This window comes from Lipotes vexillifer, unplaced genomic scaffold (genome assembly GCF_000442215.2).
Source record: "Lipotes vexillifer unplaced genomic scaffold, Lipotes_vexillifer_v1.1 scaffold773, whole genome shotgun sequence".
NCBI classification, from domain to species: domain Eukaryota; kingdom Metazoa; phylum Chordata; class Mammalia; order Artiodactyla; family Lipotidae; genus Lipotes; species Lipotes vexillifer.
This window is the reverse complement of record NW_006786767.1, coordinates 211213-229963: the sequence shown is the minus strand read 5'-3', so window position 1 is coordinate 229963 and position 18751 is coordinate 211213. Positions and strand designations below refer to the sequence as shown.

Genomic DNA, 18751 nt, shown 5'->3' with positions numbered 1-18751 from the left:
TAGGGCCCAGGTATCTGTATTCTAAACAATATCCTCAGTGACACTAATGTATAGCCAAAATTGAAAACCACAGAGCTAAAGGAGGAGGGAGAGGTATAAGGGGACGGGGCGGGGAGCAGTAAAGGGGGAAAAGAGAACAGGGAGAAGAAAATGAATGAAACAAAATCTCAAAAGAAATAGGTACATGGGCTGATGGAGTTGCTTTGAAAAAAAGAAAGGAAACCTCATCTCAGGAGACTGGAAGGAAAAATAAATACTGATGTCAAAGAAGTTGGGCACAGGGATTTGGGGAGTTCATGCCTAAAGTCCTAATTTTTATAATGAAGAATACAAATAAGCTGCTGAGAATCATCTACTAGATAGGAAATTCGGAGACTGAAATGTAGTGATCGTTCAAAATATTTACAGAGGGTAATGCAAATTTAAAGCACTGACAGTTTAATGGAGATTAAATGCCCTTTACCAGCTGCAGGGGCACCAATGGGCACATTTATATGATTTTCCTCCAGCAGTACTTATCCATCGCCAAGTAAAGGAGCATGGAAAAGTGGACCACAGCACTGACTGGCAGTTTAGCGGGTGGGAGAAAAAGCATAGGATGTAAAAGTTTAGATGAACTGTAGTTGAGTAGTTCAATAGGGTACAAGCCAGGTAGTAAAGGGAAAGTAATATAGATACAGTTTAACTGGCACAGGAAATGATGGATTTACCTCTGAGCACCATAAGATATTAAAAGTCTAAGATATCATGGCTTTTGTCCTAGACAATCCCATTAAATCAGACTTCCCATATCCTGTAATTGTCCTAAGAAAGACTGTCTGCAACTAACTTTGAAATTTACAAAATATAAGACGAACTAATGGACAAATCAATGGATAGATATGTGATAATGTAAGTATAGTAAAATATTAATAGTAAAATCTAGGTGTGTGGAGGGGAGGGGAGTGTAGACTCTAGAACAGCAGTGTCCAATAGGACTTTCGGAGATGATGGAAATGTTTAAAACCTGTGCTGTGAAATATGGTGTCTACTCGATATCTGTGGTTACTGAGCCCTTGAAAAGTGGCGAATGTGACTGAGGAATTTTGAGTCTTTTTAACTTTTAATTAATTTAAATTGATATAACCACATGTGGCTAGCAGCTGCTATCTCAGTGCAGCACAAGATGCATATATCCCTGGGTTCAAGTCCTAGATTCACCACTGATCCAAGTTACCTTACTTCTCTGAGTCTTGGTTTATTCTTATATAAAATGAGAATAGCAACAATACCTACCATTTTATATGGATTAAATGAGATAAGCAGAAAAAGCATGAAGCACAATCCTATGCATATAGCAAACACTTTAGAAAAATTAGTGTTTATTATTCCTACTAAATGGGATCCATGAGATCAAGTACCACCATCTGTTTTGCTCACCATTATATCCCCAGTATCCAGTACAAGTGTCCCAGCATAAAAGACAATCAATAAATATTTGTTGCATGAATGTTTTGCAGAAGACTCTATATCATTATTAAATTTCATATTAAGTCCATTGCTCTAATCTACTGAGGTCTTTTTGAATCCTAATGTCATCCAATATATCTGCTATCCCTTTCAGTATCTTCTGAAGTTCTGACAAACATATCACTGATATATTAATTGAAATATTAATAAAAATATTAACCAGAGACCTATATCATTAGTTTTATCACCCTTCAGTTTATCATCATCAGTAAACTATACTAGTTGAGTATAGACACTCAATTTAGCTTCATTTTCATTCTGTATATATATCCCCATCTTGTCCACAAAGGTAATAAGTATGAAAACCTTATACAGATTAGATTATGTCAATATGTCCTTCATTGAAACTACCCTTTAAAAGAACTTAAATAACAACTTTGCACTCACCTTTCAAAAGCAGGGGATCTATCAGGACGAGTACTTCCTCGAGATCTGTATCTTTGAGTCACTGACAGCCGTGGCGGCCGACTTGGTCCCCAGAAGTCAGTGTGAGTTTGGTGACCCCTCTCATTGGCTCTATTATCTTGGTCCAGGAGACTGCTACTTAGAAAGGGTCTAAAATCTTGGAAAAACATCGTGGGGTCCAAATGGTCCCAGAACTAGTAAAAACCAGAAATAAACCACATGTTACTGGTTTTAAGAAAAGGAGAAAGAGGAAACAGGAAGAAGAAATACTGAAAAAAGAGAGGATTAACTTTTAACACTTCAAAATTCAGCAGTTCCAAATTAAAGAAATGTATGCTTCTCCAATTTCACGGAGGAGAAAAGAGAAGTCTTTCAAGTATATGCACAGGGGGAAAAATTTATATACCAAAAAACTATTTCCTTCATATAGAAACAAGCCAGGACTTCCCTGGTGGCGCAGTGGTTAAGAATCCACCTGCAAACGCAGGGGACATGGGTTCGAGCCCTGCTCCGGGAAGATCCCACATGCCACGGAGCAACTAAACCCAAGATGCTCACCATTATATCCCCAGTATCCAGTACAAGTGTCCCAGCATAAAAGACAATCAATAAATATTTGTTGCATGAATGTTTTGCAGAAGACTCTATATCATTATTAAATTTCATATTAAGTCCATTGCTCTAATCTACTGAGGTCTTTTTGAATCCTAATGTCATCCAATATATCTGCTATCCCTTTCAGTATCTTCTGAAGTTCTGACAAACATATCACTGATATATTAATTGAAATATTAATAAAAATATTAACCAGAGACCTATATCATTAGTTTTATCACCCTTCAGTTTATCATCATCAGTAAACTATACTAGTTGAGTATAGACACTCAATTTAGCTTCATTTTCATTCTGTATATATATCCCCATCTTGTCCACAAAGGTAATAAGTATGAAAACCTTATACAGATTAGATTATGTCAATATGTCCTTCATTGAAACTACCCTTTAAAAGAACTTAAATAACAACTTTGCACTCACCTTTCAAAAGCAGGGGATCTATCAGGACGAGTACTTCCTCGAGATCTGTATCTTTGAGTCACTGACAGCCGTGGCGGCCGACTTGGTCCCCAGAAGTCAGTGTGAGTTTGGTGACCCCTCTCATTGGCTCTATTATCTTGGTCCAGGAGACTGCTACTTAGAAAGGGTCTAAAATCTTGGAAAAACATCGTGGGGTCCAAATGGTCCCAGAACTAGTAAAAACCAGAAATAAACCACATGTTACTGGTTTTAAGAAAAGGAGAAAGAGGAAACAGGAAGAAGAAATACTGAAAAAAGAGAGGATTAACTTTTAACACTTCAAAATTCAGCAGTTCCAAATTAAAGAAATGTATGCTTCTCCAATTTCACGGAGGAGAAAAGAGAAGTCTTTCAAGTATATGCACAGGGGGAAAAATTTATATACCAAAAAACTATTTCCTTCATATAGAAACAAGCCAGGACTTCCCTGGTGGCGCAGTGGTTAAGAATCCACCTGCAAACGCAGGGGACATGGGTTCGAGCCCTGCTCCGGGAAGATCCCACATGCCACGGAGCAACTAAACCCAAGAGCCACAACTACTGAGCCTGCACTCTAGAGCCCGCGAGCCACAACTACTGAGCCTGCATGCTGCAACTACTGAAGCCTGTGTGCCTAGAGCCTGTGCTGTGCAACAAGGGAAGCCACCGCAATGAGAAGCCCGCGCGCTGCAACGAAGAGCAGCCGCCGCTCACCGCAACTAGATAAAGCCCGCAACGCAGCAATGAAGACCCAACGCTGCCAAAAATAAATTAAATAATTTAAAAACAAAAAAAGAAACAAGCCAATGTCTGGACCTTAACACTGAGCTCAGATCCACATGCCTCTGACCAGTTTCCCATACTAAAAATAAAAACTTGAGCCAAAGGTGATCATGAACTTCTGTCCTAAGCATAGTCAACCATCTGGATCAATATTACAACCTTGTGTTTTGTAACAATGACATCCACATTTCCACTATAGAATAAAGATTAAACAAAATGGATGTATTTATACACTTGTAAAAAAAGGCATCACCACAAAGTGAAGACCGGTGTCTATAAAATACTTAACTTATAGAAGGTTCATCAGAAAGCTGTGGCAAAGCTGTGACAAAGCAGTGTTAAGACCATTCTATTGTACACACTTTTTACTAAAAGGGTCTTGGTGGGGGGAGTGTTTGTTCGGTTTGGCCAAGGAATCACTAAACAAAGAATAAATGGAAAAAAAAACAAGTTACCTCTGAAATAATTTAAATTTTATTTATCTGTTTATCCATCCACCTGTTGACAGGCATTTGGGTTGTTTCTAATTTTTTATTATTACAAATAGTTACTATGAACAATTATGTACATATCTTAGAGGAGTGGAATGGCTGAATCATATGGCTGATGTATTTTTATCTTTTTTTAAAAACAGCTAGCCTGTTTTCTAAAGTGGTTGTACCATTTTTACATTCAATTTCAGTTGCTCCAGAGCCTCACCAAAAGTTAATATGGTCAGTCTTAAATTTTAACCATGCTGTAAGTGGTATAGTGGTATTTCATTTTGGTGATTTTTATTTTTTGGCCATGCCACGCGGCATGTGGGATATTAGTTCTCCAACCAGGGACTGAACCCATGCCCTCTGCAGTGGAAGCAGAGTCCTAACCACTGGACCGCCAAAGAATTCCCTCATTGTGGTTTTAATTTGCAATTCCCTAATGACTAATGATGTTGAGCATTTTTTTTTTTTTGGCCATCTAAATATCTTCTTTGGTGAAGTAGATTGTTCAAATCTTTTGCCATTTTCTGAAACTGGGTTGTTTTCTCATTATTCCATTTTAAAAGGTCTCTACATAGCCTGGATACAAGTTTTTTCTTTTAAATAAATTTATTTATTTATGTATTCATTTTATTTTTGGCTGCATTGGGTCTCTAGAAAATAAATTTATTTGTTCAATAAATTAAGGATAACTGGAATAGTTTTTTAAAAAGAATAAGAAGCACTAGAATGACGACCAAGAGCAGTGGATATTGAAAGAAAAATAAAAACAGTGCTCATCCTCAAATCAGCTCAGGGATAGCTGGAATATAAGGCTCAAAAATAAAAGGAAATTAAGAGGTTTATAATATGCTGGCTGGGAAAGAAAGGACTCTCACAACAAATCTCAAGACTATGGGTGAGCGGTTTCCCTGGTGGCATGGTGGTTGAGAATCCACCTGCCAATGCAGGGGACCCGGGTTCAAGACCTGGTCCAGGAAGATCCCTCAGGCTGCAAAGCAACTAAGCCCGTGCGCCACAACTACTGAGCCTATGCACTAGAGCCCGTGAGCCACAACTACTGAGCCCATGTGCCACAACTACTGAGCCCACATGCCACAACTACTGAAGCCCGCACACACCTAGAGCCCATGCTCCGCAACAAGAGAAGTCACCACAACGAGAAGCCCGTGCACTGCCACCAAGAGTAGCCTCCACTCACAGCCACTAGAGAAAGCCCACGCACAGCAACAAAGACCCAACGCAGCCAAAAATAAATAAATTTTTTTACAAAAGACTATGGGTGACTATGGCAAATTCCTAAATTTTATAAAAACAGAGTATTCAAATGTCATTCACAAAGAAAAAAATACGATGTCCAATGCCCACCCACCCCCCAAAATGTAAACACTCTGCCATAAACAATCTCTTGAAAGGCACCTTTTCCCAAATGAGATTAAATTTAGAGGCTATGGACTCTGGTCAACTGGCAGTCACTGAACAAAAAACTGGCAAGGCTGACACCAAGACTGTTTTCTGTTTCACTCTTCTTCCTTCAGCTACCATTGAGTTTGTTATGGTCTTTGCTTGGCAACAGTATTACTGATGTGAACTTAGTCATGAATGACATAAACATAGTTATTCTTTGAACAACTGTTGAAGAGCTCAGGAGTTTTACTTGATATTTCCAAATGGACTGGATGTGAAGTAGGCAGCACTGTGAAATGAGCTATTTTAACCCTTCATACTAAAAAGTGAGACAGATGAAAGATTTGGTTGAGTTAATTCAACCTTTAAGATCCCATCCAGGCTGCAGCTGCTCAAAGAACCCAAACTCTACCTGGCATTTGAGTACAAGCCCTCTGGCTGAGACTGGGAAGAACAGCAAACAGGTAAAGGATGATTTACGTGGTAAAGGAAAGTTAAAGGTTTGAAATCTTTAACTTCTTTTCACTACGTTTAATCATTTAAAATTACCATCTTTGTAGGTCAAAAACAGTAGAATATCAACACTTTTATTTATTGTAGTTCAATTTAATTTAACTTTATGTTGTTCTTGATTATTTCAGAGCTTTCTCCACAGGTCCCAGGAGCACACACAAAAGAGCATGAGCTGGTAATGGAGAGAGCCTTCATGAAGGTGGAAGTAAAACTGCCCTCAAAGCCTACTGATCTCCTCCCCTAACTACCAGAGGTACTAGTCCCAGACCCCTGCTAACTATAAACTTAAATTAATAAACCCAAAGGGGAGGAGAGAGGAATCAGAGCTTTCATGTTCACCTCTGACCTCTTCATTCATTCCTCATTACTCTTCCCTACCAGAGGAGTGATGCATCTGATTGGTGAGTGGCAAAAGTCTAACATTTGCTAATTCGCATTTCTCCAATGGATGGAGTTCATTTATAAGGACAAATGCACAAATGCAAAAGAAGTGGTACTGAGTATTTGTGCCTGCTCAGCAGCCTCTAATTCTCAAGTGGGTCATCCTGTGCAGACTTAGGATGTCCATTTGGCCACAGATCAACTGTGCTCTCCAATTTGGCTGAATAAAAACTAAATCTTTATTTCCATCTGCCTGGCGTCTATGTTTTATTTCTCAGTATGTTCTAGACGCTCAGATGGAGGGAAGAGGTATGATCAATTATCAACCATCCCATATAACTGGACAGGTTTTAACACAGGATAACAGTTTAATATAGCACAGGCATGAAATAATATGAAGTCATAAAATATATAATTCTTATAACTATGAAGAGATAAGAAAAAAGATTTATGACATAATCCTAAGTAAATTTTAAAAATCAGAAATACAATACAGTACCTCCTATGATTATATCTGAAAAGTTATGAAGCATGTGAGAAATGGAAAGTATTAAAAATAAATAAATAAATAAAGCAAAAATAAGGTAATGAGAATATGGAAGATTTTTCATTTTTAAAAAATCTTCTTAATGTTGTTACAATATTTTTCAGTATCTACGCCTCAAGACAAAACCTGAAAGGAAATGTATGGAGAAAGCGGGCTCTTAGAATAGTGGGACTCCAGATGCTTTTTAATACCTTTTTTATTACCCATTGTAATGCTGCATATGTAGCAAAACAAACTTTATTTAAATACATATAAATCAGACTGCTCAGAGTACCCTGCCTTCTTGCACACCTGGGAGTTCTTTTTCTAGAAAGCCATCTATCTTATTTTCTGCTAATCTGAGGCAGCAGCTACAGCCGCTCTTGCACTGAAGTGATAAAACTGAGGTAAGTTGAGACCTTCCGATCAGATGTCTCACTGGCACCAGGTCATGGTCAGAAGCTTTCAAGTAGCCAATGAAACCCCTCAGATAGCCATGGGCTCCATTCCCCAGGTTATCAACAGGAACCTCAGTATAGCTATGTCCTCTCTCTCTACAAACTGCTAGCAACATTTCTAGATTCACTCTCCACTGACCCTCACACATCACTCATAGTTCCCATTCAACTGGCAACCCTCCTCCATCCTCATCCACCCTCCCTATCTCCCCCACCCCAGACCCAATTCAGAAAAAAAAATCAATACCAATTAAATTAGAAATTTTGCTTGGACTAAGGCTCTTCTGATATATCTAGTATTTTAAGAATTCAGCTATTAGTAAATGCTAATTAAGAAAACCTCTTCATTGTACAAGCAACTCCGGCTGAAGAAAAACAGAGCAAAATTGAGCATAAGCCTTTGCTGAAATTACCAACTGAAATATAGAAAAGAAAAATAGCTTTCGTTCCCACACATAATTTTCTTTTTATTTATTGATTGATTGATTGATTTTTGGCTGCATTGGGTCTTCATTGCTGCGCATGGACTTTTTCTAGTTGCGGTGAGGGGGGCTACTCTTCGTTGCAGTGCGCGGGCTTCTTATTGTGGTGGCTTCTCTTGTTGCAGAGCATGGGCTATAGGCGCGCGGGCTTCAGTAGTTGTGGCACATGGACTCAGTAGTTGTGGCTCACGGGCTCTAGAGTGCAGGCTCGGTGGTTGTGGCACACGGGCTTAGTTGCTCTGAGGCATGTGGGATCTTCCTGGACCAGGGCTCGAACCCATGTCCCCTGCATTGGCAGGCGGATTCTTAACCACTGTGCAACGAGGGAAGCCCTCTCCACACATAATTTTCTTTCTAAGTTTTTCCTCCAGGGACATGGGTATAAGACCTTATGGCCTACGAATACTACCTTGAGATAGCGTTTCTCACCTCTTTGCTTATCTAAATTCCACATACCCTTTAAGGCCCTAGTACCTGAAGCCTTGCTTTACCTTCTCCGTTAAGGAGTTTTACCTTCTCCATGAAGTCTTAATAATGGCTAAAATTTATTAAGCGCTCACTATATGGCAGGCACACTGGCCCACACATCTGGCATGTATCAACTCACCTAATCCTCATGACAACCCTCTGAGGTAGGTATTATTATTTTCCCCAACTTATAAAGGAGAAAACAGAGGCACAGAGAAATTCTAAGTAATTTTGCCCAGGTTACCTAGTCAGTAAGCAGTAGACCCAGGGTTTAAACTCAGGCAGTCTGGATCCGTGCATATCACTATGTCATTTGACCTCTTTCCTAAAGATTTTAGTCTTCCCAAAGACTGCAGCCCACCTAATCTCTCCCTTCTACTGTACTTGTTACATCCCCAAATTAAGTTTATTATACTCTCTGTACACACTTGTTTTCATATCTGTTTCATATGTTTGCACTTGTTTCCCAACTAAATTATAAGTTCCATGCTGGCAAGGCAACCGTAACATTTGCTTCTTGCCCCTACTTCTAGCAGAGTGCTGGAAGTGCACTAAACATATACTTCTTAGATGATTATTTTAAATCCCTGACAACTTCTACAGTATTAAAAGATAAGACTTTTTTTTTCTATTTTTTAAGTGCAAAATATCGTTTAAAAAGGAGAAAACTGAAATATTCAGGCATGATGACAAGGGAAAACTGGGCATAATCATGCCCTTGCTACAAACCCTTAAGAACATGAAGTCACAGGCTATGACTAAGCAAAATCACTTCAACACCTGAAGGATAACTTATGCAGTTAGTGTCAGATTTAGCATTACTAAACTTAGGAAACTGACTATATATATTTATTTTTCTTCTGAATGCATCTCCTCCTGGTGAGTCATATCTATAAAACTGACAGACCAATGTATTTCCATCTCCTAAAAGAGAACTAACACTTAAGGAAAATCAGATGAAGTCTCTTCTGCATATGCATAACCAGTAAGTGAAAATCTGTGTAATCAGGAATAGCATACACAAGGAAAAAAATTACTAAAACCGGAAAGGCTTCCAGGACTGGCTAGCAGAATCAATTTTAAGTAATATTTTTCCATCCACCAAAATGAGAAAGTGAGAGTTCAAAGACATAATCGGTCTTGAATCACACTAATCAACCCATGTACCAAGGCAGTTCAGAGTTAAGCAAAAAGTTGAATACTGGATATTAAGAAGTACCACAGACCATAAGTAAAAGAAAATACCTTAATAAAACAGGACTGTTACCCAAACATTTCATTAAGTTTCTTGACTATAAATCTAACAACAGAAAAATCTGGGGAGCTTGGAATTCCCTGGCGGTCCAGTGGTTAGGACTTGGCGCTTTCACTGCCAGGGCCCAGGTTCAAATCCTGGTCGAGGAACTAAGATCTGGCAAGCTGAGCAGCGAGTCCAAAACAATTTTTTTAAAAACCTGGGAGCTACAGGTCTTAAGATAATTTTCAGAGGATAAAGGAGAGAAGCAAAAGTTTTGCTAGTTCTTCAGGTACTTGAACTATCTCCAAAAAAGGCTAATGTGATCCTGAAACACAAAGAAATTCTGATTATGGGATTTAAGGTTTTTTTTTTTCTTTTAGCATCTGTTAGCTTTCTAGAGCTAACCAAGCTGTGCGGCAATAGGAGCGAAAGCAAACCAGTGTTTTTTGTAGGCAGAGCTGATCTGTCCCTTGTGAGGTAACAGTCTCTAAATGCTAATAAACAAAGAGTACTTAATACCACTTAAAATTGTACACTTAAATTGTACACTTAAAAATGGTTAAAATGGTCCAAAAAAACCCAGATTTTAAGTCAATCGATTAAATGAAAAAGAAAATTACTGCGTTTAATTTAAAATGGTATTCAAGGATACAGATTAATGTCTTATTTTCAAATCCTAGTTAAGATTATTTTTCCCAAAAAATATGGATGCCGCATTATATAAAGAACTGGAAATTAATTGTAGGTCCCATCTTGAGACCTGGAAGGCAAGCAAATATCTTATCCTTAATCTGGCCCTGAAATTCCAATTACAAACTACTACATTCATTAAAGGTAATCTCTAGAAACCAGTACCTCTGTGTAAAATCATAGACTGTGCCTCATTGTGACTTCAATTACAACTCATCCTGGCCTGTTCTTTACTTGACTGTCAGATCATTAAGAGTCTGCAACACTGTTATTTAAAAAACAACACAAGCTCTTTATTCTCACACCATATACACAATATAGAAGCAGAAAACAGAACTGAAAACACCACCAGGTTTCAAACATAGCACAGCTCTCTCCTAATCAAAGGTTTACTAAAAGTAACATGCCAAAGCCCCAACTACTGAACACAAATCTTTCTAAGACTACTCTTGCCCATATTTTTCTTATACATTCTGATGTTTTGCTGCACTGGGAAGTGAAAATCTGTCATGGTTTTAACACCCACCCACCATCTAAAGAATCCATACAGCCAACGGAAAACTTACCTCTGCAAAATGTGTTGATGTGCTGCTGCCACCACCTAAAAAACTGAAGAGAAAAAGCAATGAGTAGTGATTCTATTCCCAGGAACAAGCTTCCCTCCTGGAAGCTAAATATAGAATGGTACAATGAGAGCAAATCCCAATAAGGAAAAATAACTCATCCCAACATGACACCCTCAAAGGAAATTATGAAGAACTGGCATGTGGATTAATCTATGAAAAATATAACAAACTACAAAATCAAGGGTAAGCCAAATGAAAAATTGGAGAGAGGGCTTCCCTGGTGGTGCAGTGGTTAAAAATCTGCCTGCCAATGCAGGGGACACAGGTTCAAGCCCTGGTCCAGGAAGATCCCACATGCCGCAGAGCAACTAAGCCCATGCGCCACAACTACTGAGCCTGCACTCTAGAGCCCACGAGCCACAACTACTGAAGCCTGCACGCCTAGAGCCTATGCTCTGCAACAAGAGAAGACACTGCAATGAGAAGCCCGCACACCACAACGAAGAGTAGCCACCGTTCGCTGCAACTAGAGAAAGCCCACACACAGCAACGAAGACCCAACCAGCCAAAAATCAATAAATATGATAAATAAATTTTAAAAAAAAATTGGGGAGAGAGACTATCACAGAGAAGGAAGAAGGATCCACAGCCAGCAATGCAACTCAAATCTGAGCAAAGGAAGAAAAACATCTATTCTCAGAAGCTGAGAAATAAAACAAGATTCTCAAAATAATATTACATTAAAAAACCATATAACCACCAGATGAACACAACATTTGAAACTATTGGGAATGATTAAATATAGTAATGCAAGGGGTCTAGTACTATATTTAGCACCTTACAAAAGGGCTCAATAAATATTTTTCCTTCTTCTGATAGCTTATCCTATTCTATGATTATCCTACCCACCCTTCAGGGCCCATCCTCCATTAAGTCTTTTCTAAACTCACCAACCAAACAAGACTCCTCCACACCCCTCTGCACTGACTTTGATTCTAAATTCAACCTTGTATTATAAATATCTAGAATTTGCCTCATCCATTTCTACTTGTTTCCCTCCTTTCATAAACATAAATTCAGAGGGTAAAGACTGTATTTTATTAATACCACAAATATATGTGTTTATTATGTATCAGCCATTATACAGAGCACTCACCACTTTTGAAAACCCTGCTTTACCATATCCTATATTGATAACTGGAAAGTAAAAGTTGTTGAATTAATATCACATGTATAAACCTATTCCCAAAGACTGGGGAAAAATATTTGATCCCACTGTCCCCATGAAATCTGCAAAGAAGAGAGGAAACTGGCTAACACACTTTGGCGGAAACGGGATGGAAAGTATCACAAGAACTGCTGGATATCACTTTTACTTCAAGAGACACACACATGTACACCAAAGTACACACACTAGCACACAAGCATGCACACACTCACCCCAATGAAATAAAGTCCACAAACTATTATAAATAGCTTTCATTTTCAGAATTACAATACCAATCCAGGCACTGCACTCAGCTCATTGAAGAAACAAACACACTCCAGTTAGTCTGGAACCAAAAGTGAAAAAACGAGGCTCATGCCATTCTCTACGTCATCATTCTCAGGCCTTATTCTCTAATTAGAAACCATTTAACAATGGTATTTGCTCCAGAAGTTAAAACATGTTTTGTAAAAAATACTTCAAATGTAGAACAAGCCCAAAAGTACCAGTACATCTATGCTAAATAAATAATTGAACTACCACTATGTATCCATTTTGTTACTCAAGCCTAGATACGCTTCCAGGGCTCTTTCCTGACTTTACCATATAGTTTCAAGAATTCAAACATCTTTGGTAATTAAAGCTATCAACTCTATCTTTTGAGGTTCTTCTCCCCCTGAAACTCCCTCAGCATTCCCTTTCCTTAAAATTCCTTTGCATTTTAAGAATGATAAGGCTAATCATAGAGAAGGGATAATAACAACCACATCGTTCGGAGAAATGTTACAAAGCTTTAGAAAACTTACAAGATGCCTCTCTAGCTGAAATGTCTAATAGCAAATGGAACCCATTATCCAATATTTACATAAGGACTTGCTCTCATTAATTTTTACCATCCACTACTTACTACTGTAATTGCTAAGTATTCAAATAAGCAAATGTTTATGAACTTTATAGAAGGGAATACCATGCTACCTCTAAGACTGATTCTAAGACAAAGATTTCTTCAACTATTTAAAACATTGATATTTCAAAAGACATAATCTTTGCATTTGAGTATCTGGTACCAATAGCACCTGTACAGGACAAGCTTTGACTTACAAAGGCACAAAGAAAAGAATTAAGTCAAATGAGAGCAGGATCCATAGAATTCATAGTTCCCCGCTAGAAAAGATTCATCCTGCAGTTACTCACAAACCTCGTTTATAACCATACTTTGTATACAGGGCAAAAGAAACCAGGATTAGTATTTAAAAACTTTGAAAACATCGCCCCCCAACAACCAATATGCTCTTCATTCAATGCATGCAGAGCATACCTGCTTGAAATAAGTATTAGATGCAATTGTAATAGCAAAATAAAAAGCTATCCCAAGTTAGCATGCCATCCACACAAAATTACTAATTTTGCTATCAAGCTAATCTTTATAGATTTAGAATTGGTATTGTGTTATTTAAAACCAAGATTATTATATCAACACTTAAGTGTTTGTACCAAACTAGATCCCATGCCATATGTTGCCTCAGAAGCTCCAGTTCATTTATACGTATATAATCACTGATCATTAATAAAGTTAAACTAATTGTACATACTGTAAAATGTGTAGTTTTTCCTGGTTGTGGAAGGGACCTTCAATTTTATATTCTGCCAACAGCAACAGTAAAGGAATTATTTACTGCCATTAAAATCCCCAAAGTCATCCCAAGATTAAAAGAAGCTTCAGATTACAGATTCTTTTTACCCAGTCAGTATTTCTTCAATTGTCCAACCAATGTTTAACCAGATAGCCACAAAAGAATAAATGTGTTATTACATTTACCCCAAAAAGGCCCTCCTATCAACACTATTCTACTTTTTGTTAAGCTTTCATAGTTTTAATCATATTAACCAAGAAGGAATACTTAACACTGTCACTTTCAGAAATAATGTCCCCTTTTTATAGGTTTTATACCATTAGTAAAAGCAAGAAGAGGCAAATTCAAGCATTACCAACACACTGATATTACAGTGGCAAGATGGCATAAGTTTGACCACAATAATCCTAATAAGGACAAGGGACCCAAGGCTTCCGCAAGAACAACAACTCAGTTTCCCTGGCTAGAACAGCCTGTTTATCTTACTAGATAACTTTGTCAGAAATCACTCACCAGCCCACCAAAGAGGTATAACAGAAATTTACCTTTAGGCCACAGAGTGGTCACTAAAAACCAACCAATAATCCAAGAGAACCCCAAACTCTTAGAAAATATATGAAAACTTACCAGATTTACTATTATATGGATACAGAGGTTTCCAAGGAATGCCACAGTAGATCTCATCACACCCACTATCACATCATTTTCCAAATTTTCCCATTTTTCTTCCCCTTCGCTCTGCCACTTTTCTTCTCTCTCTCTCAATAGAGTATGTTATAAAACAAATTCCCTTCTATTCATTCAGTTGATGCTGAGAAAAATAATTTTGATAACAGAATGCCTGATTTATTCATGAGCTTGTACAATACCTGGAATCATCTGTCATTTCTTCAATAAAGCCTGATTCACATCTGGGACAAATATATTCCTATAAAAGAAAGGAAGACAAATAAAAGTCGTTCATCAGAAAGCTAAGTATATAGTTTCAGAATAATATGCAGTACACAAGCTGATGCTGTGAAATGTTGTATGTACTTGCTGACTCCCAGGACAGTTTTTTCTGTTATACTCTGGCAAATAAAGAATTCCATGAGATGTCTACAGAATGGCTTCACAAGCAGTTCCCACTGAGAACTAAAAGAAGAATGTCAAAGTTTTTTATTTTTTTTAAACTGGAATGAATTCATTATCTAATTTTCTATTCAAATCTACTGAAAAAGTTCCACTACATATATCAGAGCAGTAGAAGATTATAATATTCATGGGTACAGAAATTGCTATTTTTTTTTTTACTATGTACATACAGGAGACATAAACTGAATCACAGAATAAATCAATTTGTAGACTAGGAATTTACAGTGAAGTTTTACAATATTTCTGATCTGCTTTTTGATTATCAGTGGTTCCAAATAAAACTTAATATTCTCAGGTATTCTATAGAAATGATAATTTAAATAACCAGAACAATCCCATTAGATCAGCTTCTATTTCCTTAACTACCATGAATCTTTCTTTTAAATAAGTAAATATTTCTTTTAAATATCAAGCTTTGGGGCTGATAAGAAAGAATATAATTTAGAGACTGCCTTACCATAGTTTTAAAAAAGTATATTTTAACTACCTATTAAAATAGATCTAGGAAAGACATTTTCAACTATTTTCTTGCTCTCTATATTTTCTAAACCTGAAAGTTTGTCTTATCAGAAGGAAATGTAAGCTGTATTTGCCTACTCAAACAAAGACAGTCAGAATGGTAACTCAAATATTCAAATGCTTTCTTAAAAGAGATATAAAGAAAAAAGACCAATCCCTTCTGTCAAGGCGATTAGTTTGGTGAGGAGACAGTCAATGCAAGAAACAGTAAAATTTAATAAAAGACTTTCTTTAATCAGTGCACATTGGAAATATAAACAAATACCGAAGCCCGCCTGAGGGAATCAGGGAAGGCTTTATCTGAAACAGAGACTTAAAACAGTACTCTGTTTGCTCAGTAAAAAAAGGAAATTATGGGTTAAAAACTGTAACAACAGAATACAGCATGCATTTAGGTTGGAGGGGAATGGTATGATGAGTATGAATAGGCAGGCTGGAACCAGACTGTGGAAAACTTCAGATTACCATGAACTTTACCCTGTGGATTAGAAATCTCTCAACCTTTTCTCTCCTGTATACACATGAAAGATGAGAAACATTCATAATGGGCATACTGTGAACTACTCCAGAAATGAAATAATCTGGAGATGATATGAATCCCTGAGCCCCTCCCTCTACTCCTTCATCCCCCACCCTCCCAGGCAGCAGTTAACTACATTCCTTTCTCTCCCACTAAGAAAGTTTATCTGAAAGGGAGTGAGATTGACTTTAGAAGGCTAACCTTAAATCTATTCTAAAGTTAAAAAGAAAAAAAATCAATTACAAAATGTGATTTGTCACCATCCCAGTGCCAGGCCCTCCTCTTTCTTTTCTCTTCCTCTCTCACTCATTCCCATTGCTTGAAAATCCCCTGTCTGAAAAAAATTAAAAATAAAAATAAATAAATAAATATCCCATATGTGGAACAACTCCCAAATGTCTCTCTCTAACCCAGGCCACTCTTCTGAACTCCAGATTCATTTATCCTCATACGTATTTTCTCTCATGCTCTTTCTCTCTCTTACACACACACACTCAAGAGGCGGCATTACCAGTTTGTTCATACCAGAAAACTGGGAGTCATTCCTAACACCTGCCTCTCTGTTATCTTCCACATCCAACCATCAAATCATGGCACTCCTACCATGAACACATTTCTCAAACCTACTCCTTGCCCCACTGCCTTACTATCTTAACCCAAGCCAACACTGGCTCTAGACAAGGAATAACTTCCCTCTTAAGTGTTGTCCTGCTTCTCTTCTAGCCTTTTCCCATCTGTTCTGCATGAAGAAGTCAGAATGATCTTTTTAAAACATAAAATGGACCATATATCATTTCCCATCTTAAAACCTTTCAACTATTTCCAAAAACACTTAGAATAAAATCAAACTCTTAAACATGCCTTACAAGGCCCTAATTCAGCCGGTCTGTTAAACTTGCCAACCTCATTTCAGGCTACCCTCCCTCAGTGAATTCCAGCTACAAGGACCTCCTTTCAGTTCTTCTAACTCATCAAGCTCATTCCTACCTCAAGCTTTCATACATTCTGCTCCTACGACTGAAACACGCTTCCCCTAACTTTTTGCATGGCAAGGGACTTCTAGTCCTTTAGGTCTCCATTTTAAGGTCATGTCAGAAAGTCCCTCTTTCATCATCCAATCTAAAGTGGTTTCCTCTTATTATTTTCTCCTATAGCACCCTGTTCATTCCTTTATAGCACTTATCACAATTTGTAATTATATATTTGTTTAATGCTTTTTTAATGTCTGTCACCATTCAATAAGTTTTAAGTTTCATAAAGGTAGGGTCCAGATCAGTTTTGTTTACCATTATATCCCTAGGGCAGAAAGGTGTTCAATAAATATTTATTGAATAAACAAACATGAAATTACTTGCCACACACCTCACAACTAGGAGTCAAAGTACCAGAATCTAATACAATTAGAGGATGGTTGGAGTGGAAGTAAAGAAAAGAGCTGGAAGCTTAAGAAGTTGTGGCCTGCTCATGGGAGAGTGAAGCCTAAGATTTCAGAAGTAGCAATGTTCTGGATGATCACAAAGTCCAAGATACAGCTATGGGGGTAGCTGGCTAAAGTGGAGTAAGTATGAAGGTCTTTAGACTTAAAGGGTGGTCTACATTGATACTAAACTTCCAATAATGTTTAGAGCTCTGGTAGAGAGAAAATAATTTCAAAAGGCAGATATTACAATTGGGAAGACAAAGAAGACTTGAAGCAAGAATCACACTGATTTACAGAAGAGAAATGTACAAGTCCTCTCTTCATGATCCCAGTCATGGTTCTAGGAATCAGGCTGTCAGCCATCATAGATACCTCCTTCACAGAACAGGACACTTCAGAGGTATAAACCAAATTACAGAAGTTCTATAATTACAGGAGTACCTAGTGGCTTCTTCCTGCCACTAGGTACTCCTTCCATTTACTAGCACAATCAAACGTTTCTAGGTAATTCTATTTTGATTACAGGGAAGAGAACCAAAATTCCTTCCAAATGCTCTGTGAATTATTCTTGATAAAAGTAGCTTATTATAGAACAAACCAACCTCTCAGCCATGAACTATTCCTCTTAAAATCAACATTACAGGAAATACAGAGAACTTTTCAGAATTCACAAGCCTGTCATTCTCTAATTATCAAAGTAAAAAATGTATACTTGTCTCCTACATACTTCAGTAGTCTGATCTCAGAACAAAGGTCTGGTCTGAGAAAACCATTCTCTTGGAAGCCTAAAAACCCAAAAGTAACATTCTGAAGATACTATAGTTCCAGTTTCTAGATTTTCTTTTTAAAGGCCTGATAGCACTCTATTTACTACTACCATTTTCTTCTGAAATCACACTAATTTCCCCCTGATTTCCAGCAACTGCTTCAAACTAACCTGGAGATGGGATGTTGTGTAAGGGTGGAGGTGAATGAAGAATATTGGCCATGAGTTGATAATTACTGAACCTGGGTACATGTGGGCTTCTTATACTATTCTACTTTTTTTTTTAAATAAATTTATTATTTATTTATTTTTGGCTGCGTTGGGTCTTCATTGTTGTGCACGGGCTTTCTCTAGTTTCGGGGAGCAGGGGCTACTCTTCATTGTGATGCACAGGCTTCTCATTGTGGTGGCTTCTCTTGTAGCGGAGCCTGGGCTCTAGGTGCGTGGGCTTCAGTAGTTGTGGCATGAGGGCTCAGCAGTTGTGGCTCCGTGGGCTCTAGAGTGCAGGCTCAGTAGTTGTGGCACATGAGCTTCGTTGCTCCGTGGCATGTGGGAACTTCCTGGACCAGGGCTTGAACCCGTGTCCCCTGCACT

General features: G+C 37.9%; 1 protein-coding gene and 1 non-coding gene across 2 annotated transcripts in view; one reads left to right on the top strand and one right to left on the bottom strand.

The window, feature by feature from the left end:
* Nucleotides 1-18751, bottom strand: part of RNF115 (ring finger protein 115) — a 59943-nt gene that overhangs the window by 25691 nt on the left and 15501 nt on the right. The window contains exons 2-4 of the mRNA XM_007459362.1: nt 14668-14726; nt 10958-11000; nt 2950-3161 (exon numbers count right to left, since the gene is read on the bottom strand). Coding sequence (XP_007459424.1) covers nt 2950-3161; nt 10958-11000; nt 14668-14726 — 314 coding nt within the window. The remainder of the gene's footprint in view (nt 1-2949; nt 3162-10957; nt 11001-14667; nt 14727-18751) is intronic.
* Nucleotides 9797-9868, top strand: TRNAE-UUC (transfer RNA glutamic acid (anticodon UUC)). Its single transcript has one exon. It is a non-coding gene; the product is annotated as a tRNA-Glu (tRNA).